The 27,260-nt window shown below is 35.5% G+C and overlaps 2 protein-coding genes across 2 annotated transcripts; one reads left to right on the top strand and one right to left on the bottom strand.

The window, feature by feature from the left end:
* Positions 1 to 3,108: 3,108 nt before the first annotated feature.
* LOC141820406 (DDT domain-containing protein DDR4-like) lies at positions 3,109 to 13,723 on the top strand. Its single transcript, XM_074707714.1, has 12 exons — positions 3,109 to 3,570; positions 3,677 to 3,787; positions 7,536 to 7,622; positions 7,709 to 7,746; positions 7,828 to 7,909; positions 9,098 to 9,204; positions 9,324 to 9,480; positions 10,167 to 10,259; positions 11,071 to 11,194; positions 12,083 to 12,125; positions 12,237 to 12,425; positions 12,528 to 13,723. The coding sequence occupies exons 1-12, from the start codon at positions 3,109 to 3,111 to the stop codon at positions 13,246 to 13,248; spliced, it is 2,214 nt and encodes a 737-aa protein (XP_074563815.1). The 3' UTR covers positions 13,249 to 13,723.
* Positions 13,724 to 15,096: 1,373 nt separating this feature from the next.
* Positions 15,097 to 22,568, bottom strand: LOC141820382 (protein EARLY FLOWERING 5). Its single transcript, XM_074707686.1, has 9 exons — positions 22,416 to 22,568; positions 20,880 to 20,973; positions 19,679 to 19,764; positions 17,576 to 17,625; positions 17,417 to 17,486; positions 17,262 to 17,343; positions 16,798 to 17,195; positions 16,065 to 16,574; positions 15,097 to 15,511 (listed from the first exon to the last, which is right to left on the bottom strand). The coding sequence occupies exons 1-9, from the start codon at positions 22,494 to 22,496 to the stop codon at positions 15,293 to 15,295; spliced, it is 1,590 nt and encodes a 529-aa protein (XP_074563787.1). The 5' UTR covers positions 22,497 to 22,568; the 3' UTR covers positions 15,097 to 15,292.
* Between the last annotated feature and the right edge of the window lie 4,692 nt (positions 22,569 to 27,260).

The following is a 27,260-nucleotide window of genomic DNA, read 5'->3' as shown; positions in this document are numbered from 1 at the left end:
GACAAGGAGTGGACTTAGCGGACTAGGTGCGGAGATCCAGGAGTTGTCGGAGAAAGGTAAGACCGGGGAAGAGCGATGGAAGGAAAATGTGCAGTTCAGGAGTCGACACGAGTATCACAACTTTAACTAAATTTAGGGTCCTCACAGATAGGGAGAGCCGGTATAGGTGCCCCAAGCTATCCTCCTTTGGCAATAGGGGCCCATTATGGGATTCTTATACTTCAACAAAAAGTGAAATTTATCACTCAATAATTTTATACGATCGATCCTATAACCATCTATAAAAAGAAAAATCGAAAAGTTACAGTTGATTATGACGGAGGAGGACATTACCTTGACGAAATTCGATCTTGTTCATTTAGTAACTTTGTTCTATCGTAATCAACTCAACTATGTCCCGAGGGCAATATAAATGAGAGTTCTTATACCTTACATAGGAAAGAGGAATATTTAGAGCCCGTTTACTTGGAAGCACGGAAAGAAAAACTGAGGAAAGTTTTCCTCAGTATTCATCCATCCATTGTTTACTTTTATAATTTTTTATGAGGGAAGAGAAAATTAATCCATCTGTTGATCAATTTTTTGTCAAAATCGCTCCCCTCCAAATCGGGCGGAAAATGAAGGATGGAAAATAAAAAGACGTAACTATCCTCTCTCTCTTCCCTACTCTCTCTTCGTCCTACTCCAAATCAGAGACTTCCTCGGCGACCAGCACTGCTCGAGCGCCGGACCGGAGCTCCGTTCTCCGCCGCCCGAGACTTCTCTTGAGGCCTTCGCTGCGCTCTCACTTCTGGTCGCGGCGATCTCCCTTCGCCTGCACCGCGAGGGGCTCAAACCGTGATCGCCTTCGAGCGCAGCCCAAGCACCGCAACCCCGTTCCACGCGTGGTCGCTACGCCTAGATCTTCCTTGCGTTGGGATCTTCCTCCCGTGTCTCTTTCTCGTGGCGTGCGGCCTGCTTCTTCTGCTCCCGACGGTCCATGCCCGCGATGAAGTCGCGCCCAAACAACAGACGCGCCTCATGGGGGTTCTGGTAGAGGGCGTTCATGTCCTGGGAGGTATCCTCCGTGTCCTCCCAGCCAAAGGAGAAGCGGAACTTCTCGCTCAGCTTGATAACCCTCTTCTTTGGTTTCTTGGATCCTAGGTACTGCTCCTTGATGGCTTCCAGTTCTTTTGTCTTCAAGCGCAGCCCAAGCACCGCAGCCCCGTTCCACGCGTGGTCGCTGCGCCTAGATCTTCCTCGCGTTGGAGGCGCCAACACTTCCGGTAGAGGCGGCCGCGTTCGGGATCCTTATATACATCTTCCGGTAGAGTAGGTGATAGATAGAGTTTGGGAGATGGAGGACCATCCCACCGAGGCGTTGGTGAGCAGGGAAGAAGGGGCGGGGCAAAAGAGAAATCGGGGCAATGGGGATAGGGTATTTTGGTAAATAAATAAATTAATTTTTTTATTTATATAAAATAAATAATTTAAATATAAGAGATTTATTCATCACCCTTGTATCAAAGTAAACAAATACAAGGAAGAAAAGATTCCGTTCCCTTTCCTTAGGGATTTATTTCCATTGTGGATTCCTTCCCTTTCTCCATCCACGCTTCTAAGTAAACTGACCATAAGGGATCAAAGCTAGCGCAATATTATTTCCTTATTATTTGTTATACTATCTCTCCTTGCCTCTTTTATAGTTGAGTTATTGAATGTTATCTGCCGCAATAATTGTGGATGAAGGAATATAAATTACGTAACATATTACAAGGTTTATTATTTTAAGAATTTTAAATCATTATTTTTTGAGTTTTATAAATAAAATAAAATAAAAACTTTTTTTTATCTAATATTTTTGATAAACTTGTAGTTAAATTTTAAATATGATTTTAAATTATATTTTTTAAAGCTTCTAGGTCACTATACGTTCTAACTTTTATTGTTTGAATCTTCAAAAACTATTTAGAAGTTTTAATTAAAATAGACTTAAATATATAATTTCCGGCCGAATAAAGGGAAAAAACTATTTTTTCTTCTTTTCTAAAAAGCAAGTCTCTTCTTTCCTTTATCCTCACCGGCTGGCGTGGGCTGAACGTGAACTGGGCCCAACACGATAATAGGCCTAACCCACATGTATGGGCTGGACCTGAATTAGACCCAACACAATAATGGTGCCACACCCATCTGTGAACATTAATGTTAATTTTTTTTAAATTTTTTTTAGAATTTAGAATTTAAAATTAATATTAGGTACTCAGATATGCAATGTAACAAAACACTCTCTCTATATATAATAAAACAAAATGACATATGTGATATGATATCATTTAATAACATATATAATACAACTTTATAATAATTTAATAGAATCTATAATAAAACTTAATAACTTTAATAGCAATTACCATATTAATTACTAATATCTATAAGACAATTTACTTGCAATTTTAAATTGTGAAAATAGTAATTTAAAATTTATGTGTAGAAACAAGTTTTTCATAGTTACTACTTGTTTTTTGGGGTGATCATTGCTCGGTTTGCCCTGTGTCGGGTTGCTCTCATTCTTGACCCTTAGAATAAAAATAGCAAATTACAAAATAGTTATGTTAATGGAGCTAAATATAAAAAAAATATTCCTCAATTCTAACTAAAGATATATTTTGTGTGCTTCAATAGTAAAATAGAATATTCTCTCAAGAATTGGAAAAAATTGCATTGGCTATTAGAACTTGACTTGCTTATGAATGATAAATACTACTTAACAAGTGTGGTTGAAATGATTCACTCGAACACACTTCTTTCAATGCTTCCATTTTTAAATAGCCACGAATTTTAATTTAACATTATCAAAATGCTTGGTTTTTCTTTTTTGAAATTTCAAGTTAGCTTTCATATATTTATATTTATATTTTCACAGCATTTTTCGTAATTTTAAATTTTTTTAAAGGTATTTATTTCCATAAGGAATTTTTTTATTATTACTGTTATTATTATTATTATCACATAGTAATATTAAGCGCGTTATTATTGCGACTTTGCCGTAAATTGTAAACAGGGGGAGGTGAAAATACCGAAATACCCACCCTTTCCTAACCTCCTCCCCCCAATTCTTTCCCTTGGCTCATGGCCTCCGCTTCTTCCCCATGCCGTCGCCTCCTTCCCACTTCCTCCGCCCCCTCCCTTGGCCCCTGCGCTGCCGTCGCGCCAGCCTCGCCGCAGTCCGATCTCGCCTTTTCTACGCTCTCCGCCCCTGCCATGCCCGACGATCCGCCTGCCGCGCCGTCCCCCGCTGCGGGCGGATCCTCGTCCCCGCTGGACAACCCTCGCCCCCCGCCTGCCCTCACTGAATCCTCTCCCCGAAAGACCCGCTTACCCCGCGCCTGTACCTCCCGCAACCCCGCCGCCGCCGCCGCCGCTGCTCGCCCACCGCAGCCTGAGCGCCGCCTCACGCGCCGGGAGAAGGAAGAGCAGCAGCGAGCCGGTAGGGTGATCACGCCTCTCGTCGAGCCGCCTTCGCCATCTCAACTTATCCTCTGGGAACTCCGGTCCATGTGGGAGCTCGCCTCCATCCTAAACTTCCTCCATGTGAGGACCATCTTCATGCCGTTTTGGTTTTTCTTATATGACAATCTTGCCTGTTCTTGATTGGTTTCTTAGAGCTGGCATTTTTTGTCCTGTGTGTGTTTCCTAGGTTTTTAGACCTCTGCTGAACATTGTTGCGGAGTTCTCTGCAGAAGAGCTTGAGACGGCGCTTTTGACACCCAACAACACGCTGGATGACGTGCACATACCTCTGCTAAAGGTTCGCTCTTTTTGATTGTGGTAAAAACTGTAACTTCGTTATTGGATGTTCCTGCTTTGAACTGCATTGCATCGTATCTTTGGAAGAACTGCGAAGTTTTGACAAAAGAAAGTAGTTGCAGTCTGTATTTTGTCTCCATTTCTGCAATCATTTTTTTCTCAACTAGACTTTGATGATGTGTCTGCTTGTTCAACCTTGTATATGTTTCCTTCAATTGCATCTCCCGTTGATCTTCTAACAAAATTTTTGGAAGCTCAATGTTTAGCTGACGTGACTGATGGTAGATTTTGAATCTTCAGTCGTTATTTTTATAGCACTACTTTGAACATCTTGTTTTTGCGAAAATTTTTGCCTGTAATTGCAGATGAAACGTTGATTTATTGTAATCTTGGTCTGTAATGGTAGATAGTACGTTGTTTTAGGAGACCTGAATCTCTCATTGGTTTATGGTGTCGCTTTTATCTTGTTCTTTCATGAGGTGCAGCTTATTTTATGTGATTTAGAGCACCTGCTCACTTAATAAGTTAGTAACTATTTTGTTCCTTTTTTTTTTTACATAATTGGCAGCTTAAAATTTTAATCAATGAAATGCTAGTTGTAGGACCTCCAATTTGACTGACAGTGTTAGCGATCTGGTGTTGCTATGCCACATTGATGGAAGTGCAATCTTTTGGTTATTTTAAATTGGCATTATATATGATATCGTCTTCTTGATTCTTTTGGGTTTCAGAATGTGCAAGTCTGTAAACCAGAATTGGTTTTTACTCTCTAAAACAAAGTTTTACTCCAACTCTATGATGTACTCTTTATGTTGGACCGTTGACATAGGTTACTCTTACCTTGGTTATCATGATTAGATATGGTTTTTGTGTTACAGTCTTACAGATACCAAATTCGAAGTCAATGGTCAATACTATTTCTATCTTACTATACTGCTGAAACAAATGTTTAATGATATTTATTAGAAGAGTGATTCATGGAGGTGCTTCAATGTTAGCCATGCTCATCATTCAGCAGCTATCTGATTTCTGGCCTAAACTGTGTTGCGCTGACATCGACACATTGCAAAAGTGATTAAACCTGCTATTATGAAGTTTCTGACAGTTCAACTACATGGAATCATTTTCTGGCTAGGGTCATGCATCTAGCCAATTATTATCTCACACAGGTTACTATTCCTAAGGAAGTAGTCTCTAAAGACAGCAAGTATAGCCATAAAGCAGTAAAATAAATGTATTGTCAGTGAAAGATGAACATCACAAATGGAATTCAAAGAGAATTTGTTGTTGATTTGGCCTTAGAAAGTCTTGTTATTGGATTTTTTTTGGTCTGAAAAGATTATGTATAAAATATTATAGAAAGTTCCTCATTATGGATAGAGTAGAGTTCCGAGCACATATATTGGTGTCACAAGATTTTCTACAGTTTTTCAATTGATGTGGGATGCATAAGGAAAAAAATTATCTTGATGTCACGTTTGAATTTCATTTAGATTGTGATGATAGATAATATAATACCTGGTGGTGACCTTTATGTTCTTGAAGTGGAGGATGTAACCACTTAGAGTTGTTTAAATCTATGGATCCTAGGGGCCACTATGTCCAAGATAATATAATACCCGTTAAGAGGATGTAACCACTTAGCATTTTGCTGGATATGTCTTGTTTTGTTATCATTTTCTTTTTGCCAGTTTGGCACAATAAATGTATAATAGAAGTGATTCTTGTTTTCAATGAGAATTGAATCTCAGTTCCAAATTGTAAATCATTATCAAATATTGGTCCCACTCACTATGATTTTGCTAATCCCATGTCTTATTGACTTCCTACAATTTTCTTTTAAAATCTGTTGGCTCGAGATTCATGACTTGCACTGTTCGTCAACCTCACTGCATTAAAGCTGGCTCACTACACTTGTCTTTTTTTTATTTGCATTGTGGTCACAATTATAGCTTCCACACCTATTCATTAACATTATTTTTATTACCATATAGTATAAGATATAAAGATAAAGATGGAAAATAAAAGATAGCTATTCAATTCAAGATTGCTTAAGTACTCTAACCCTATGCCAAATAAAAAAAATAGGCAAAAGATACCAGAGCAATCTTTTATTAAACTATAACGGTTGGGTTTGCAAATGACTAATCAATTTCCTACTGTTGTTTTGGTCGATGGTTCAAGTTAATTCTTTTTTTTTTCAACAAATTACCATTTTTATTGCTGTTATTGTTGGGAATTATGTTAGTGGTTTCCTTCATGTATGGATAATAATCTCAAACCAACCTTGTTGTTTAGTCTCAATCAAATCTAATTGGGATGAGTTGAGTAATGTTGATCAGTTGGCTGAGTGAAATCAGGATTACTTGTACTTTGTATCAGCCAATCCACAAAGAATATGCTACTTATATAATTAAAGTGGCATATGTTTGATTAAAAAGACTTTGTTCTTGTTTTTGTCAACAAACCTATTCTTTTTATTCTTAGTATATACAAAATATACTTAGTAATTCTCTTTGTTTATATGGTAAATGTCATGTATTCTTGATGTAATAAATTTATTTTCTAGGTTTGTGTTTGAGACAATTATCTAAATAATGTGATATGTCATAAACAATATCTTCACTCTAAGTTAATTTTTTTAGAGAAAATTATTGTTGTAATTCATCTTTGTATGATATCCAAGCTCAATACAAAGTCAGTAAGGATGGATGTTGACCTGAGGAGGCAGAAAAATTAAAATGGTTGATATCTAGTCAGGCAGAGATTATATAATGTTGAATAAACCATTGGCGGGGGTGGGGGTGGGGGAAGGGGCAAGGGGCAAGGACAAAGATGTGTAATGGGCTATCACCAGAGGATTAGTTCAGCTAATGATGATCATATACAGAAATATATCATTAATCTTATTTTTGGTGCCATTTCATAGCAGAATAATTGGATTTTTTTTTGAGCTTAAGTAATTACTCAAGGCAATGTTTCATTGAAGAGATACAAATTGGAAGATAAGATAAGAGATGAAAAGATAATGAAAGAGAAGAGAAATAGTATTTTTCTAACTTGTTTTGTTGAAGAAATAAATTTACTCCTGTAGAACAAAGGAGGTCATGCAGTTGAAATAATGAGCCGATCTCAATTACAGTGTTCTTAGGGACCAAAGAGGTGAGGGAAGTAGCTGAGAAGTAACTGAAGCAAAGGTTAGCTTTCTGTCCATTTTGGTCAAGAACCAAATGACTAAAAGAGGGATCTTTTCCCTCATCTCTCTCTCTCAGGCTGTGTCTACATTGGAGGATCAAAGCTAGAGGGCAATGAGGAAGGGAGGGGAGAGGAGGTGGGAAAAGAAGAGAAGTAATTGTCTACTTGGATTGGGGGAAGAGCTATATACTGGTGTCCATCCTATAGTGCTTCAGTTGGAGGTGATTATCAAGGCTAATACTGGAAAATGTGTATCATTTTATTTTCCATGCCTAGTAATTGTTTGGGTAGAGGTGTATTGCCTTAGATTTATCCTCGATTTTGTCTTTTATATACTCTCAGCGAAGTTAGTTTTAGATGATTGCCTATGATCACTCTTTTCCTAGTTTAATTTTGGGTTCCATCCTGACTCAGTGAACCTATTTCATTCTATTGTGGTATCTGGAGTTAGTTTCATCTTAAAGTGACTAGTATCTGAGAAATTGAATTTTTAGAAAATAGGTTTATTAAAAGTTTCATCTGGTGTTCATATCTCCCTGATTGTGTGTTAACAGGCAATTCCTCCAGTAACTCGCATGGCTCTAGGGCGTGCAACTTGGGTGACCGTGCTCTGTCGAAAGTTAAGAGATTGGTGGTACTGGGTACTGTAATATTTTAAATCATCTGCTTAGAATATTGCAGTGAAGATAATATAATGGAATAATTCAGTCAAGTTTTGCTGGTGCAGGTTGCTGATGGTGAGGTCCCAATTGTTGCATCTCATGGGTGAGCTTATACACCATACAAAAATATAGTGTTTCTTGAAGTATTTCCAGCTAATTACTACTTGAAATCTATATTTTTCAGGTCAGAGATTGAGAAATATAAAACTCTTGAGCCCAGCACAAGAGTGCTGATTCTGAAAGCACTTTGTGACATACGTGTTGAGGTGCCTCTTGACAGAATAATTAGATTCTCTTACTAAATTAATGTTTGATCTTTATCTATTATCCAACTTTTTGAACTTTTGTTTGGTGTGGATTTCTTATTCTGAAGTGAATCTTGAAATGGTATGATACAACTGATGCCTTCTTTCAATAAGCGCCATAGTTCCAATTCAGATAACTTATGTTCTATAAAAGCTGTTCCTTTAGTGTCATTTTTGGATGCCTTTGGAAATAATATAACTTCATTGTTTCTGTTTATGGTGGGGTTTTCCCAATAAGTTGCTGTAGATATCCTAGACATAATTAATACCATGGGTAAACTAGTTTTTCTAAATCATCTTCATTCTCCTATTTTTGACCCATGTAACAAGACCACACTGAAATTCATTCTCTCCCTATTTCCTTTTTGTATATGTAATTTGTACTTTACGGTAAATCTAAAGGGTAGCCACAGTATTGAAATAATTGCTTGTTTATGCAGTATTTATATAGCTTAGGCTTAAACTAATAATATTTATACCTTTTGGAGGTGCATTAGCTAATTATGTCAAAATTTACTGTATGTTTGTATAAAATTATAAGATATGGCAAGGTTTGCATAGGAACATTGTGGACATATGACTTGCGCTGATTCAAAAATCAATCCAAAGATTTCACAAGGCATCAGTGAAGACATAATGACCTTCAAAATTCAATTTGCCTCCATCATCATTTTCCATCAATCCTTCATGACACCACCTTCAACATTGACTATTATTTGTAGACTTGATATTCTGGTAATAACAACTTTGCCCCGCTTGAGTGAATAGAATAAGCAGACATATATTATTAAGTAATTAAAACATATACCTTTTTGTTATTTAGATTCTGCTGTATGCTTTTGAATGATTGTTTTGCCAACCAAACATCTTGGTTATTATTAGTAGACTTGATATTCTGGTAACAATAACTTAGCCTCATTTGAGTGAGTAGAATATGTGAAGACCTATATTAGTAAGTAAATAAAATGTTAACGACATTTTTGTCATTTAGGTTCTGCTGTTTACTTTTGAGTGATTGTTTTGCCAACCAAACATTTATAACTGTATAACTTAACTAAGAACCTTAGTTTTCTGCTGACCCGAGCTCCAAATGACTATTTTGGGGTCCACATTCTATTAAACCTTTAACATTTTTTTTCCACTTTGCAGCAAGAAGACATTCGAAATTTTATTGATAATTCTTTGAAACATGGTATCCAACTTTCAGCTTTTCGCAAAGAAAGGATTGGTGGCGATTCACATGGGATTTCGTATTGGTATGGTGATCATTTTAGAGTTTGAATATCTAGGCAATTTATTTTCGAATCCTTCTTAGAACAACATATTATTTCATGATCGACATTGTGATAATTTTTTCATTTCTTTATTTTTTCAGGTACGAAGATGATCCTAGTGTTGGTCACAGATTATACCGTGAAATTAGACGAGTTGAGACGAAAAACACCAGGGCAAAAGGATCATCATCTACTCCCTCTATATCTTTGCAGTGGGAAACTGTTGCAACTAACTTAAATGAATTTCAAGAAGTTTCTGTAAGTTTCTCCATGTTTATTGCCACTTATTAGAATGTCATCTGTTTTCTGGAGGTTTAGGTTGCACTATGATTCTACCAATGCAGCTAAAAATAAAACATATAACCAATTAAAGACGATGGAACTATATAAATTCTAAATTCATTTCCCCTTGATTTTGCAATCGCTAGTCTTGTTACAACTTACTAAATACTAGAAGTGCACTGCTTCACTTGATTTCGTTCAACGATACAAGTTCAATGCTTAACTCCTAAATTTTCAATATTATGTGTTTGTACTTTTATATGATCATATGATATTGCTCCTTTGTACTATGTCATATTTTACTTTGCTCTGCTGCCATTTATCAGTAGGAATCCTACTAGAGAGGTGCTAATTTGGGTTACTAGGTCATCGCATCATACGTTGTGAATCTATCTTTAGATCTTGTGATGCATGCTACTAATCTGCTGAAGTAGGTCACGTAACACTAGTTTTTCTTTCCCCGGGAAGCCACCAAGCCTTTCAACTTGATTCCTTGTGACAATAATCCCTAATTGGTTTGGTTCTGCTTCCCTGGGTGCATACAATACTTTAATTGTCTTACTTTGACTGATCTGTGTAATCTCATGGTCATTATTTCTTCCTTTTTTTCTAGTTTTAGATTAATTTTTATTTTTCTCATTGATTTAAATTTTTTGTTGCAGGAGAAACTGTTTTCAAGTAAAAACAGAACAGAAGCCTCTCTCGGGAAGAAATTAAAAATTGACTGTCTGCCAGAGATTGAGAAAATTCATAAAGTATTTATTCTTTTTACTTACCAATTGCTTTTATTGGTTGTCTGGTTACCTACTATTTGTATTCTGTAATGCCTGTGATTAACAAATATTGGCAAATATTACTACAAAAGATATATTTAACTTGCTCTTTGATTGCTTGCAAATGCAGTTCCAGTTTCTAGTAATAGTTCTTACAAATGCAAGTAAATCACTATAATTCTAGGCACTTGATAATTTTTTTTTGTAAAAGAAAAGATATTTGATAATTAATACATTTTAATTTGTTATAATGTGAAAGTTACAATATTGTGACAGTGTAATTATTATTTTTGAAATAGAGTAGGAAATAGTTTAAAGATATCTTACATCACATGTTCATATCATATTCATAAAACTAACTGAAATAGCATTTTTGAATTTCATATTTTTGTTATAATATTAAATCAATATCTTGCTATTATCATTATTTCTAACAAATTCTTAAAATAAAAAACGGTCAATAAGTATATTCTTTTATTTTGTATAATATTTAATATTTTTTTATTTTCGTTTCCATTTATTTTTGATGTTACATACAGACTGCAAATACAAGTGGCCAGTTCAAGTTCTAGTTATATTTGCAGCTTTTACGGCCTACATTTTAATAAATTTTCTGCTTACATTTTTTAAGCAATGAAAACTTGCAACTTGATTAACTGCTGGAAAATGCTCTTTTAAGCAACAAACAACTCACCCTTAGTGGATTTATTGGATTGTAAATTTTCATGAATGTACTGTTCTCTACTCTTGTATAATTCCTAATATTTATGAGATTTTTGGCCATTCTCCACAGAAAAAAGAAAGGTTGTTGAAAAAGCAACACAGAGAAGCGCTCCTCCTTGATAGCTTTTTGACTGCAGATGGGATTTCATCAGGTCGCTCCCTTCGAGATAGAAAACCTGTCACATATACATTTGGTAAGACCATTCAAACTTTCATAGTATAATTTGTATCATAATGTTTTGACATATAATAATTATTTCTTCAAGAAAATGGCCTAGCTATGCTGCTTTGTTATTACACTATTATCATTTTATCCCAATATTATTGGCCTAAATTATTTCTCCTCCCAAAAGGGTCAACGGCCATGTTAGTAAAAACTTTGAAAGTTGTTGATAAGGGCTTGGGTTAGAAATCTGCTCGTTCCATGCAAATAGGGGATTGTTTGTCTATATATATGCAGAAATATCTTTTCCATCACATCCATTTCTTTCCTTGTTTACAGTGGACTAGTTTATGATAACCAGTACCACACTGGTTTATCATCTCCCACCTTCAAGTTTGCTTTGTTTCTCAAAGTCCTTATTTGCTTGGAATGCTATCAGAAACCTTGGTTGAAACTTGAAACTAAAGGTTATGGGAAATCATATTGTGGCAATCATTATTGACTGATTATAAGTGAAATAGTCTAAATAAAAGTCTTATGTACTGATATTTATCTAGTCAACCTCTTGTATAGATGTGTGAAGATGAGTTAGACATTCTTGCCTTTTCAATTACTAAATAGAAAAGGCTGATAACCATGCTAAAACTTCTTTTTTGTTCGCTTCAATCTGAATTGGAACAACATCCTATATCATGTGATTTCAAGCTTTCATCGCATTCTGGGAATAATTCTTGCATGTGTGTGAGCTGGTGTAAAATAGACTAAGTTTTCTTTCCTGAAAATGGTTTTATCATAAATCCTTGTTACTTTAAGGGACACTTATTTGTGATTATTTTGATCTGTAACCGTTTGCTTTTGTATTTTCTGTTTCGAAATCAAAATTAAAGTGATAATACTTTTCGGTTGAACTATTTTTCAGATGATTATGACCGCTCAATCAGTGAAGCTATCAAAATAACCAAGTGTGTATACAATCTCTTCTTTACATATATGTCCAACATTATTGTTCATATATGAACAAGTGCATGCAATTTTCCATAACAATAGCAGTTTGTCATGTGTTTTCTATGCAGGAAAAGACAAAGCTCACCAGAAAATATTGTCAGAAAAGCTGTTGCTGGGAGGCCTGAGTTATATGCAAATGGTAATTGGAATGGACCTTCACAAATAGATCCTACTGACAATGATGATGCACAGTCGCCACGATCAAATGACAATGAAGAAACTGACATTGACAGGCAGGATGAGACTCTCGACCGCAGGTACCATCACTTCTTTTTATTTGGTGAAAAGGTACCATTACTTGGTGGCTGTTTCAAATTGTTTTTATTGTGCCAACTAACTTTGCACTTCTATAACTTTAGCAATAGGCGAAGAAAAAGACCTCAACGATATTCAGAGAAAGATTTTGTGGATACTGTTTCAGATGTCGATGCAGATTATGGCAGTGATGATGACATAGTAGGAGAAGCAGTGTACGATGATGAATATTTGAGAAGAATAAAAAAGAGAAAGATGTCCAGTGGTTCAGAGGAGGATGAGGAGTATCGATGGGAGGAGGAAAATGCAGAAGATGAGGAAGAAGAGGAATATTCTCTCAGTGCTAGTGAAGACATGGAAGAGAAACAGCATAATAAGAAGTTTCTAACACGAACTAGGCGAGAAAAGAAGTTGAGATTAGTTGATGAACTGCAGACAGGCCTAAGACGAAGCAAGAGAGCAATGCGATCACGTATAAATTACCGACAATATGACCACTCTGATACAGATACAGATTCAGCCAGGCCAGGCAAGTCAAATGCAACAGCTGAAAATTCTGATGCATCTGATGATCTAGAACTTTCAACAGCAAGTCAAGATTCCGAGGGAGGAGGCAGTAAAGAAATGGCAGATAGAGAAATGCCTGTGGATCATATTAATCATGGACACAATGAACAGCAACAAGCAGTAGAAAAGACAAACGACAATAGACAGGAGGAGAATGGTGTCCAAAGAATAAGGTTTCTAGACCTTAATGAACTTGCCCCAGGGACAGGTTTCGATGATGGCCCTAGCACCAAAGATGAAGAAGGGCCCAATTCCTAGACATGCTGTTAAACTGCTTGATTGTCTGTTGACTTGGCCAGCTCTGAAATTTTTGTTAAAATATCAGCGTGCACAACTGAGGGTTGAATGATTGTTGATTCATATGAGATGAAAAGAACGGCAATTGAGAGATCAGACATAGCTCGCTTTCGATGCTCAGCCACGTCGAAGAGTTACCAACTGTATTACTTGATAGAAATTTATGACGAAGTAATTCATTGGACCCTGTTCGACATGTTTCGTGTACAATACACGTTAGCAGAGGAGCCCCCGTTTGTTGATTTAATTGTTGCTTCTTTGCCACGTAGAGGCAAGAATGTTATAAACCTTAGTTTAGAGGATATAATCCATGTAGCATTTTTAGTGAGAAAACAGTCCTATTGCGACTAGATCTCAACATGGTTCGTACAATTGAGTAATGTCCTCATGTCTTTATTCCGCAGCCTCATGAGCAAATGAGCAAATGTTGATTACACTGTTTATTTGTTCCTTTTGATTTGCTTGTGACATTAGGTTTTTTTTTTCTATGCAACAAAAAGTTCAATCATAAGAAAGTTATGATTACAACTCAAGATCACAACTGTTGATTACAATGTTCCTCTTGAGCAAATGTTGATTACACTGTTTTAGATCACAACTCAAGATGTATCAACTTCTACGACCTTTGTTCTTCAGAAAATCATTCATGCTTGCTTGGATGATTGTTGCCAAAATGGATATCTTTTCTAGTCGGGGAAAGGAGCCATCTCAACGACATTATCGTGGAGATTGTGCCTATCTCTTTGTTTACTGACAGTAGGTTATCCCTTTATTTTATGCCTGCTGCAATTTTTCATTAAACTATGATTCTGAAGTTACATGGGCTTCCACCTTGCTGGCTGATGTGGTTTGAGAAGCTGATTAACAATCACAAATGGCAGTGGTTGATCAATGGACAACTCAAAACCTTGCTTCATGTCACATTGCTGTTTATCATCTTCACTGATCTGCTACAAGAATGGTAAACACATGCTGTGAGTTGAGCATGGCTTTCTCAGCAGGATTCCTTTAGCTTTGTGCTCTAAAGATAATCCCATGCATTTACAGTATGCAGACGGTTCTAAAGATAATCTCATAGTGTTCTTGCAAGAAGATCCAATTCACTATCTTTAGGGGACTGAACATCAATTATCAAAAGTTTTAGGCTGGTGATTGTGGTCATATGATTTGAACGTGGAGCTCGAATGATTCTTTATAGTTTTTAGGTCTTCAGCTAATTCAACTGATAAGCACCTTAAAGGGTTGTTACCAAAGCCTTGGGTTTAAAATTGAAGTGTCAACAGATGATGGTGTCATCGTCATGGGTGAACATAATACATCGCAAAGGAAGCCGTGTTAGAAATCATTTTTCGGCTTGAGGTTTGCACTCAACACGAGCCCTGGCCCATTGACCATAATTTTTCTAAAATATATTTATTTCTAAAATTATTTAATAAATTAATTTAAAAAAACTTGAAAATAAGAATAAATATTATTTTAAAAATGTAATATCTATATTTAATATTAAAATTTTGTTCGATTCTTAAAAACTGACGTTCATCAAAGCTGATAACTGAATTCAGTTATCCATGCATAAACTAAACTTGATGTCTTTCTGTATATTGGTTTCAAGTAACAGAGCAAGCTCTTACCAAACTCAAAACACCGTCAAGCCTTACAAAGTAGCATTAAAATAAGCCTAATCACTGAGCAGAGCGATGTCTTCTTGGCAATCAAAGTTTGCTTATTATAGTTAGTTCAAGCAATCATGGAGAACCATGTAGCATCCAAGACAACACGGAGCTCATCGTGCCCAGTAGAAAACTGAGGTTCAGCAGGGCCACAATTTCCTTTCATGTGCTTAGTTGAGCAGTTAAATACATGAGTAAGAATACAGGCAATAGCAGCTCAATTTTATGTATGTTTCGGCGAGCAACCACTAAACCTGAGGAGCTCTACGATAATAAAAAAAAGGGGTCAACACCATGTCCCTTTACAATGCATTCAAATGGATTTGGATAGTGATCTAGCCATCAAGAGCACCAAGGGCTTTCATGTCCTCCAGGAAGGCAGTATACGAGTCATCAATACTCTGTGGCTTGGCACCTGATGAAGTAGCTGTTTCTGGTTTCACAGTAAATGTCAGACCAGAAGCCTTGGAAATAGCAGGAGTGGTGGTGAGCTGAGATTTCGCTTTCAGTTTTGGGGCCACAGTTTCTCTCCTCACACGCACTGAAGCAGGAACCTGAAGCATGAGAAGATACCCACACAAAGCCACCATCAATAACTAGTGATTAATTATTATCCATAAGACGGATTCCAGTCACGTAATTGTGTTTGATCAATTCTAAGAATGCTTTAAGTAATCAATCCCTGATATTTTGGGATAATCAGGATACAATAAAGGATGTTTCCTTATAATGCTTGCTCGGCCATGATAATAATCTACCGTCAAATATGTCTGATATTGTTCATTCATTTTGGACAACAAATATACTTCAATCAAATAATCCTAAATAAAAGTAACAGGAATGTTCAAGAATTGAATATGATTTTCATCTTTTGAATATGTTTTTCCTTTTTTTCTAAAACAAGATAATCAGTCAGGTAGCTTTTATTCTCTAATTTATCATACACCTGGTGTATTTATCTGACTATCATCCAAATGAAGAACAATCTCCAATCAAGCTATAATAAATAAGAGAAGATATTACGGACGTCTTAGCATTTGATTTCATATAATCATTTCGCATGCATATGTACAATCTAATATTAAGAATGAAAAGGTTAGAACATACCATAGCTGTTAATTCTGGATTATGCTGTGCTAAAGGTCGCTTGACAACAGTTGATGCTGCTGATTTGACATAAGATGGCTTCTGAGGTGCAGAGGGCCTAAAAGCATCGAAATCATCCTCTTGTGGAATTGGAAAACCTGAAGGTCTTGGAAATGGTAGAGGTCCTGGAGGTGCAGCAAACATTGGCCTCAGCATTTGTGGTGGAACAATTCCTGGGGGTGGTGGTGGTGGGGGTCTTGCGGCAAAACCAGGAACCATCAGAGATGGCCTCATGTCAGGAGGAAAATGTACCATGCCAGGAGGCATCATGTCAAGTGGCAAAGAATTTATTAAAGGAATATTGTGAGCTACTGGTGGAGGCTGTCTTGGAGGTGGTGGCACCAACCGAGTTGTAGAGCTATCGTTTAAGCTTGGAGCATTGCCTGGGACAAATTCAGATGACATGGGATCTGATTGTTGATTAGGTGGCAACCCAGGAGGCCGTGGAGGTGGTGGACGCACTGGTGTAACCTACAAATTAAAGAGAATGCATACTACTTCAATCTAATTATATAAATAAAAAAAAGATGAATACTGAATCCGGCTAGTGAGTATAACTTAATGGAGGAAAAGATTCACATGGCTAAATAGTATTGACAAAGACAGCTTGATGATGATGAATGCACTTCATCAAAAGACAATTGTTAACAATTCATAACAAATTGAGATGCATGACGAATAAGCATATTTATACCTTATTTGAATCTTTTAAAGCTGGCCCATCTGATCCTGTGGTTTTATCAGCTTCCTTCACAGATGTGCCTGGTGGAGGAGGTTGCAAAAGCGGCTGAGGGGGAGGTGGAGGAAGTATAGGCAATGGAGTAGGAACTCCAGCTTGATCTTTAGGTGGTGGTCCTGGAGGTGGTGGTGGTGGAGGCAATGATACACTCACGTTGGCAATATGCTTTGGAACTGGTGGAGGAGGAGGTAAAGGTATTGATGGTGGCACAACAGAATCATCATGTGAAGTTACTCCATCAGCACTTGGCAAAGGTGGTGGTGGTGGAGGTGGTAGCACTGTTAAAGCTTCATCTGTTTCTGATGCAGAAGATGAAGCTGCAGTACCTGATGCTGCAGATGAGATCCTAGGCCCTGCATATCTAAGAATTAGATTCCAAACAAATGCATGAGAAAACGTAGATGGATCATGATGCTAACCTATTGATGATTTGTACATTGGAGGTTTCCCAGGAGGTGGTGCTCCTGTTGGGTTTAGAGTAGGGTGATAATATACAGAATCCTGCATCAACAATCTTTGTTAACAATCCAACAGTTGCAGTTCATTCAACTAAGAAGTTTATCCAGAAGCATACCTCAGGCCTTGGATTTCTAGACCTTTCCTCTTCCTCTGTCGCTGCTCTTCTTCGAGGGGGGCCCAAGTGACTGGTAGAAGCAATACAAATGCATGAGACACCAAGATAATGAAACTGACCGAAGAAATTACTATTCAGAGATGCCAAGATAACCCCCACCTGAACATCACTGGTGTTTCACCCTTTTCACGCATTTTATCTTCATATTCCTGTTCATAAGATAGACAAGAAGTATGTGGAATCTTTAAGTTCTGGAGGCAGCATACAAGCATTAGAAACAATATACTAGAATTGCTAGTTTAAGGTTCAACTTCAGTCATTTAACCAAGTGGTTTCCAATCATCCAACTATCATTTTGATTCAAATCTCTTCTCACTGTAGACAGAAATTTAGAATTTATTTATTTTTTAATTATTTTTTTGCAGTTATCTTATTAAATTGCAACTTGAACAAACAATCAACTGTGGCGTCACGTGCTATTCTACTACCACAGGTTCTTAGTTATGCAGACACAAGTATGAGCATCCAACATGAGCAGGATGCAAGTGTTTGACATCTAATTATCTAGAAATTTTTATACAAGGTCATTGACTCAATCGAGGCATCATCATCATAGCGACGACCTCCAAACAGGCATAAAGGTGGATGAAGTATGAGAAATGAAGCCCTTGCATTCTTATAAGTTACAATGCCCCAGCTTTATATGTGGCAAATCAAAAGCCGAGATCACATTTTGTTAATGAACTTGTCCATTCACGCTTCAAATCTAAAGAAAAGTCACTTTTTCCTCGAATTTGGATCTACTTGAAAAGGAGTATAAAAACTCATTTGGATATCTACCGAACAAACTATGATGAGAATAAAATTTCTCACCCACCTCTAGAAAATCAATAGGCACTCAAAAATAGCAAGTTAAGCATAGACAGGGGACCTTGACTCCTAACCTGTTGTCATTTTCATCAGTTTCGCTCATGTATACCTGATTGATTATCTTATTTTTCAAATGACCATAACTCTTATGATATATTATAAGCCCAAATAACTCACAGCCTTTTTTTTTGTGTGTGGATAAACAGACATATTAGTCTTGTATAAGTTTGAATAACTTTCCTAGTAATCTGACTGTTGTATTAACCGAGAACTAGCAATAGGCTTAGTATCAAAGAAGAATCCTGACAAATCATATATTTTGGAGCATTCATATCCTTTAGAAAACACCTTTGAAGCTAACAAATGTATAATGGTTGGTAAGGTGTAAGAAAAACTCAAGCAAGCCAGGAATCCTCTAAATCTATCTTGATAAATTAATTATAAATGTCAATCATACTGGCATTCTAATGACTTTCTATGTCTACAAAATATCTTATTTCTCAAATGAGCATAGATTTTATGATATGTTATTAGCCCAGATAAGTCAGTCTGTTTTTTCTGTGGATAACTAGACATATCAGTCTTGTATAAGTTTGAATACCTTTCCTAGCAACCTGACAGTTGTATTAACCTAGAACTCATGATAAGTTTACCATGAAAGAAGAATCCAGACAAATCATATGTTTTGGAATATTCATATCCTTCAGAAGACACCTATGAGTCTAACAAATGGGATAATGGTTGATAAGGTGTATTAAAAAAAAATAAAGCAAGTTAGGCATCCTCTAAAACTGTTTTGATAATTATAAATGTCAACTGTACTAGCATCCTGAAGATGAGCAAAATGCTTTCCTTCTTCATCATGATTGCATCTATTTGGCTGAAGATCTTGGCAGGTTGGGATTGAGGGAATTTAAACTTTCTTAAACAAATTTCTGATTATCTGTTAATTTTTAGGCATTGAGAAGAATCTTCTTAAACAGATGATTCCTAAATGTATAAGGGTATAGCACTAGGACATGGGGAAGAAGATTGGTTAAATATATACTTCTTACAAAATGGCTTACTATGACTAACATGGATAGATCCACCCATACGCGCGCGCATAAAATATCTATCAAAAAGTGACTGATCTAAAGACCATTGTGCGTAATATGATTATTTTGCTCACAGTACTTGTATTTTTATGAGAGCTGAAGTTCTCGATTTCCTTGGAATTTGAAATGAACAGAAGGTAATCTTGAATCTTCAAACTACTCCAAGATGTATCTTTGATTATTAAAGCATGCACTTTTGGTTGATTACACTGTATTATGGCAATATTATTTTGTTGCCAACTTCCTTCACTCTTAGAGAAACAGCAAATAACTGTAAATAAATAAAATAGAATACCTTTCTTTTTTTCATCACAAGATTCAAGGTGTCCTCAAGTTGTCTCTTCTTATGCTTCCTTGCCTTATCAAGGGCACCATCAGCCTCTGCAACATAAGAGTCCAATAAGAATGAAAAATGCTGAAGGTTGAGATGAGATAGGATACACAAGGATGCATGTTGTTTAAATTGCATGCAAGCCTACATATAAGAGCTGATAAGCAAAGCAGATAGCCAGACACTCAGACAACTTCAGGTTATAGTGCACTCTCGTTTCAAAGGCATCTTTACTAGAACTGAGGCACCAATTGCTTGACGAGAATACTGATGCCAAAAAAAGGGGAAGTAGGGGAAGTTGAATGTCAAATCACATAATTAGCAAGTGAAAGATATCTTTCTATTTTAAATAGGTTGATCCTAGTAGCATTCTTCCATAAAATTGCTCCTGATTATTGACAATTTAAAAAGTTTCACCTTAAGCATCGCAAATTTTTGTATCTAATTGCAGCTAGTTGTTCGACTTAACATCAGGAATACCAACAAACTCAACAAAGTCTGTTTAGGCAAGGTTGTCTGTTTCTATGCTGACTAGAGGTTGCAGTTGCTTGCAAATGCTTTTCCCATGGAGGGTTGCTGCCTGGTGTCACTGATTATAGATATTATTGAATGATTGAATGGTTTTTTTATGTTTTTATGATTTGCATGTTTTTGATTAAGTTTGAGTTGGACAAATATTTCTTATTGTGTAATTCAGCTTGGCTTGAGTTTTGGGTTTCTTTATTAAATTTGATTGGGTTTATATATATTGTACTGTTTGGCATCGGACTCAGGTTCACTTGACTAGCATTGGGCTTTCTCTTCTTTTTCGAAAAAGGTCAGTGAATCATGGTTAATCAGATTGCTATTAATCTAAAAGCAAGTGAATTACAACTTCCGGAATACAGAAGTAAAGTATGGGAAAAATCACTATAAAAATGACAAGCTTTTCAAACATATTAAAGCGTGAACACAAAGAACTAGATGGGGGCAAGGAAAACAACATAATGATCCTCTATCAATGTATCATTCTAGAAGCAACAAATTTCAATCTAGAAAGAAGTGGACTATAAGAATGCCTAGACAAAATAAAAACAAAACTGTTACGTTGAAGACCAATGAGATCAAAAGACCTCATTCAATATCAGTGAAAAAAAACATTTTAAGGGGATCTTGGCCTACTTACTCATTCTTTCCAGCTTCTCAATTTGCTCCCGAATAGCCTCAGGATCCTTTTTCAAGATGCCAACCTCACGGACCTTCTTCCTTTCTTTCTTGTTCTATCATAAAAAATATGTTAAGATTAGAGCAATAAATACAATCATAGGATTTAAAAGATGACTGTTTATCACAGTCCACACTACTATAAAATCAAATAAACAAAATGACAAAATTAACAGAGGACTCAACCACAGAAATCACATATATAGACATGTAGATACAAATCTACATGCACACTAAGTAGGAATAACCATGTATGACAAGATATTAAACTCATTTGATAAAGTTCTAATATTAATTAACAGAAAATTGAGCCTTAGAACAAGACAACATGAGAAATAACCAACATGATTATTTGTGGTGGTTTAATGTCAGGGCAAAAAACTAATAGTGAAAACAATAAAAAAAAACAGATAATCAGATAATTTTTCATTTCTCTTTCTAGAATCTTTTATGATATTTCTCTTATAATCAGTATTTGTCCCATGCACCTATATGGCTATGCCATTTTAAACAGCAGGCTGTCATCACTTTTTCTCTATTAGTTAATATGCAAGAATAATATTCGATATCACAGAGTTAAACAATATAACTGGCCTCTCTCTGCAAAGCAACTAATGACTGGCCATGCAAGTGTTGTTAGCCATCAAACACCTTCATCATGAAGTATCCCATCACCAATCAGAACTTAAGGAAGCAGCTGAGACACTCCTCTAGATTCTAGACTAGGTCAACTAGTGACTTCGCCTGTTACCCAAAGCCTACATCGCCCTTGTTGTGGCCCATGACCTTACCTACTAACAAAGGACAAGAGATTCTGAGAAACCTAAATGACTAGTCACTTAGGCGTGGTTTCTCTCCAACACATTACAATAAATCGTCGGCCTTGACCAATGTAGGACTAGAGAAAACCTTATCTACTTCGAGTTTACCATTTTGGGTGATTGGCAAAGTTGCATTATGACAAACCAGCAAATCCCTCAAACAATCAACAGTTCACCATCTATTTGCTTCATGCAAATCCCGTCTCTTGTTTTGTCTCTGTCATGTGAATTCTTATAAGCTTGTATCATAACCTTGTTAATCCTCTCAAAGCATAATGCAATGACTGCAAACCAAACCTAGACCACAAAGTACAAGCAACAATAATGATCCAAAGTTTGAATGCCGATAAGCGAGAGGAAAATAACATCGATACTACCCAGGGAAAAGATGGCATCGACAACCTAACAGCTTCATATGTGAAACTAAGTAATCACTCAATTTCGAAACCAGCCCCCAAACTATAACCACAAAAAAAAAAAAAAATCGAACATCCCATCATACAACACCATCATCCACTAAGCAGAAAAAAACCCGACACGACAAGGGCAAAAAAAAACGCAAAATCAGCAAAATCAAACTTCGGAAAGGATAAGCTAGATCCGACGGCACTAAAAGGAAGGGTGAAACCCTGAGGTAATGAACCATCGGAAAGGACCAAAAAGTTAATGTTTCTTACGCGTTTGAGCTCTTTTTTCCGGAGCTCCTTCCGGTAGGCATCGGTGGGATTCATCACCTTTCCCCCTTTGGTCGTCTTCATCTTGCCACCCTACGCCGCTACTACCGAGATCCGACGACAACCAAACCCTAAAATGCTAGGACTCGTCGCCTCTTCTTTTTTTATTGCTTGGGTCGACTACTTTGTTAGGTTAGGACTTAGGAATGATTCGGCTCGACCTTCATATATTTCGTGAATCTCCACCTTACAAATTTAAAAGTGAGTATTCTGTTAAAATTAAACAGAATTAATAGAAATTAAATTGAACTGAACTTTTTTTAAAATTAATTAAATTGATAAAATATTAATTAATTTAATTTTTGACCGAATTAATCGAAATAGTAAATTTTTTTTAAATATTATAAAAGTTTTATTAATCGATTAGAGTTTTATAAATTTATTTAAAAATTTATAATTTATTTTTTATTTTATTTAATTCAATTTAATCGAATAAAAAATTTTATAACTGAAATCGAATCAAATAATCAATTTTTTTTAAAAAAAATTAAAATTTTGAAATAACTGAATCGAATTTTTAAATTCGATCGGTTCGATCGATTGATTTAGTTTAATCAAACTTCAGAAAGGATAAGCTAGATCTGATGACACTAAAAGGAAGAGTGAGGTCGAGAATGAACCAACGGAAAGGGAACCAAAGAGTTCGTGTTTCTTACGCGTTTGAGCTCCTTTTTTTTTGGAGTTCCTTCCGATAGGCATCGGTGGGGTTCATCACCTTTCCCCCTTTGGTTGTCTTCATCTTGCCTTCCTCCGCCGCTACTACTCTGAGATCCGACGACAACGAAACGCTAGAATGCTAGGACTCGTCACCTCTTCTTTATCAAAATTGTTCTCCAAGTTATTGGCAATTTTTTTTTGTTGGGTCGACTACTTTGTTAGGTTAGGAATGGTTTGGCTCGGCCATAATTTCAATCAAGTCTTCAAAGAATTATATATTTTGTGAGTAGTAGTCTCCACCCCTCTCTTATAATTATAATTTAAGATCAAACCGAATTAATCAATTCGGTTAAAATCAAATCAAATTTTTTGAACTAATCAAATCGATAAAATATCAGTTAATTCAGTTTTCAACCGAATTAATCGAAATACTATTTTTTTAAATATTATAAAAGATTTATTAATTAATTAGATTTTTATAAATTTATTTAAAAATTATTTTTTATTTTAATTAATTTAGTTTAATCAAATAAAAAATTTTAAAATTGAAATCGAACTGAATAATCAATTTTTTGTAGAAAAATTAAAATTTTAAAATAATTGAATCAAATTTTTAAATTCGATCGGTTTGATCGATTTATTCAGTTTAATCAAATTTTTGTTCAGCCCTACTTATAAAACATGCACGTTGTACCTATTTTACTACCAAGTGTCTCAAAACTTATTACAAAGATACCATTTAACTACAATATCTTTGATTTAGACATCTCAATTTTGGAAGACTAGAATTGATGTTGAAAAAATAAATGATGAGAGGACTATCTTGTATCAAACTTCCTTACCAATTATGTGAAGCCTGTATACTTGGGAAGCATTTTAGGAAAAGTGCTCCGAAGGAGTCAAGTTCAAGAGCCTGAAGGCCACTTGAGCTCATACACACGGATGTTTATGGTCTAATAAAGTCAAATTCACTTGGTAAGAGTAACTATTACATTCTCATCATAGATGATTTTTCTTAAAAAATATAGGTGTATTTATGGAAACACAAATCAGAGATATTTGGAGTATTCAAAAACTTTAAGACTGTCGTGGAAAAGGAAAGCGGTTTCGAGATCAAAGACAAACAATCTGATAGAGGAGTGATGGAAAGGAAGAATAGAATCATTCTTGACATAACAAGGAGCAATGGTGGAGCCAGAAATGTTTTAGCCTCCGGGCTAATTCCGATCCCATTGCAAACCCCCGGGCTATCTTCCTCTCTTATATATATTTTTTATTTTTTTCTATAGTAATTTTAAATGCTAAAGCTTCTTTCAACCCATTTGCCCCCCGGGCTAAAGCCCGGGTAGAATCAAACGTCGCTCCGCCCTTGACAAGGAGTATGCTTAAAAGCAAAAGGCTGCCAAAAGAATTTTGACAGAAATAGTTGCACATGCAATATACTTAATCAACTGATTACCAACAAAGAGTATGTGGGGTAAGACATCACAAGAAGCATAGTGCGGAAGAAAGCTCGGGATCTCTCGTTTGAGAGTTTTTGGGAGTATAACGCATGTTCATGTGCCTAATGAAGTAAAAAGTGAGAGATAAATTGGATGACAAGAGCTAGAAGTTCATCTTTATTGGTTACAACACTAACTCAAAAGGGTACAATTTATACAATCCAAATATTAGAAAAATAATTATCAATCATGATGTCATATTTGATGAGGAAGGAGAATGAAATTGGGGATCATGTGATGAAGATTACAACTTCTTTCCATATTTTAAAGAAGAAGATATGGAGCAACTAAGAATGGAACAAACAAGAGAGGAGTTTACTAGTCCACCAGTAACATCAACTTCAAATACTCAAAGAAATTCATCTATATCAACTTCAAATGAAAAGTCAAATGAAAGAGTACTACGTTTCAAGAGTTTATAGGATGTTTATGAGATAATTGAGAATCAAGATAATTTTATTTTTATTTTTAGTTTTTACCAATTGCATGCCCATGAATTTTCAAGAAGTTGTAAAAAAGCAAGATTTGGAAAGATGTAATGGATAAATAAATCAATGCGATCGGGAAGAATAACACATGTGAGGTAACTCCACTTCCTGAAGGACACAAGGTGATTTTATGTTAAGTAGGTGTACAAAATAAAAAAGAATATTAAAAAAGAAGTTATAAGATACAAAGCAAAGCAAGATTGATGGCAAAAAGCTACAATCAAAGAGCTAACATTGATTATAATGAGAAATTTACTCCTATTGTTCTATTAGAAACTATTAGATTAATTATTTCTTAGCAGTTCAAAATAGATAGAAATACATCAAAATATATATATTCCTCGAAGAAGAAATATATATTTTAGTAGCCATTAAATTATGAAGTCAAAGGATAAGAAGATAAAGTTCTAAAATTGAAGAAGACTCTTTATGAGTTAAAGCAAGCACTAAGGGCATGTAATTGTCGAATATCAAATGTTCCTATAACCATGCTCTATACATCAAGAACAAGGATAAAATATTTTGATCGTCTGTCTAAACGTGGATGACTTAATCTTCACCAAAAGCAATCTAAGCATGTTTGAAAATTTTAAAGAAGTAATGACTAAAGTTTCAGATGACTGATATTAAGCTAATGTCATACTATCTAGGCATCGAAGTGAACTAAAGGGAAGATGAAATTTTCATCTCTTAAGAAGGTTATGTTAAAGAGATATTAAAGAAATTCAAAATAGATAACAGTAACTCCATAAACACCCTATTAGAATGTGGAGTCAAACTATCAAAACATGATAAAGGAGAAAAAGTTGATCCAACACTTTTTAAGGGCTTGGTTGGACGCTTATGATACTTGATATGCACAAGACTCGATATTTTTTAAGATGTTGGACTTATTATTCGCTACATGGATGTTTCAACTACCACCCACTTTGAGATTGCTAAGAGAATTTTATATTATATCAAAGGTACAATAGATTTTGAATTGTTTTACTTATCATTTAACAATTTTAAATTTGAAATATATAACAATAGTAATTGAGGGTGGAGATATAGATGATAGAAAGAGTATCACAAGATTTGTATGTTCTTTATGAGAGATACAATTTTCATTTGGATGTCGAAGAAATAATTTATTATTATACTTTTTATTTATAAAGTGGAGTACATGACTATAACTTCATACATTTGTAATGTTATTTGACTAAAAATTTTATTGAATGAACTAAATTTACCATAAGAAGAGACAATTAAGATTCAATTTGATAATAAATTTGTAATAGCACTACCAAAGAATTCAATCTTCTACGATAAAAATAAGCACATCGATATATACTATCGCTATATCAAAAAGTGCATTATAAGAAAAAAGGTGTAAATGAAATACATAAAGTCTGAAGATCAAATTATTTATATCTTTATTAGATCGTTTAAATTTAAAGAATTTATGATGGAGTCACAAAATCAAATTTAAAAGGGGTGTTGAAAATTAAACTTGATTTTGGACTAATATAATTGAGTTAAAATGAATTGGATTAAATAAGTCAATGATCATCTAAAATAAATTTGAGAAAATAGAGTAGTGTATTCTAAAATATAATAATAACTAAGTTTTATCTCTAGTTAAATAACATATTCTAGAATGATCTAAAAAAATATACGATAGTAAATTATAGTTGAATAGTTTAGAGAATTTTTTAGAGAGTCTTAGATTGACGTTAATAGCCATTATATTAAATATATGTTCGATAATTTTAATCATTGATTAGGGGTGGAAATAGTACAAATAGGGGTGAACTCTCCTTTTATAACATGTAAAAATTTCAAAAACAATTTCCTTATTTCCTCTTTCTTTATAATTCCTCTTCCATCTTCCCAACACGGATGGGAGATCATGCTTGAGCAAGCTCTCCGATTGCTTCACTTGCATTTCTCTGCTCCACCAAGGCGATGCACGCTCCGGCGATGGAGACAAGCCCGAGCTGGAGAACAGCTGCAGCACCGAGGATGGAAGTGCATCGGTGATGATCTGCTTCTTCGATTTCTTGTCTTGATTTGTTCTTCGACGCCAGCGTCATGCTAGCTCCTAAATCGTCGTTGCCTTGTTCAGGGATCGAGAGCTTCGAGAGGGTGGCGTCGTACGG

Source organism: Curcuma longa, unplaced genomic scaffold (genome assembly GCF_044706935.1).
Source record: "Curcuma longa cultivar G26 ecotype Majalengka, Jawa Barat unplaced genomic scaffold, ITB_CL_G26_1.1 utg3290_np1212_1714210_RagTag, whole genome shotgun sequence".
NCBI classification, from domain to species: Eukaryota; Viridiplantae; Streptophyta; class Magnoliopsida; order Zingiberales; family Zingiberaceae; genus Curcuma; species Curcuma longa.
Note: the sequence above shows the minus strand (reverse complement) of the source record. Positions and strands in the feature narration are given on the sequence as shown.

Bases quoted from the DNA above. Each gene is read 5' to 3' on its own strand.
- LOC141820406 (XM_074707714.1), top strand. From the start codon at position 3,109: ATGGCCTCCGCTTCTTCCCCATGCCGTCGCCTCCTTCCCACTTCCTCC. The intron at 7,747-7,827 runs GTGAGCTTATAC...TATATTTTTCAG, and splicing joins CCAATTGTTGCATCTCATGG to GTCAGAGATTGAGAAATATA. The intron at 7,910-9,097 runs GTGCCTCTTGAC...TCCACTTTGCAG, and splicing joins TTTGTGACATACGTGTTGAG to CAAGAAGACATTCGAAATTT.
- LOC141820382 (XM_074707686.1), bottom strand. From the start codon at position 22,496: ATGAAGACGACCAAAGGGGGAAAGGTGATGAATCCCACCGATGCCTAC. The intron at 17,344-17,416 runs GTATGCTTCTGG...TTGTTGATGCAG, and splicing joins CTAGAAATCCAAGGCCTGAG to GATTCTGTATATTATCACCC. The intron at 17,196-17,261 runs GTTAGCATCATG...TTAGATATGCAG, and splicing joins AATGTACAAATCATCAATAG to GGCCTAGGATCTCATCTGCA.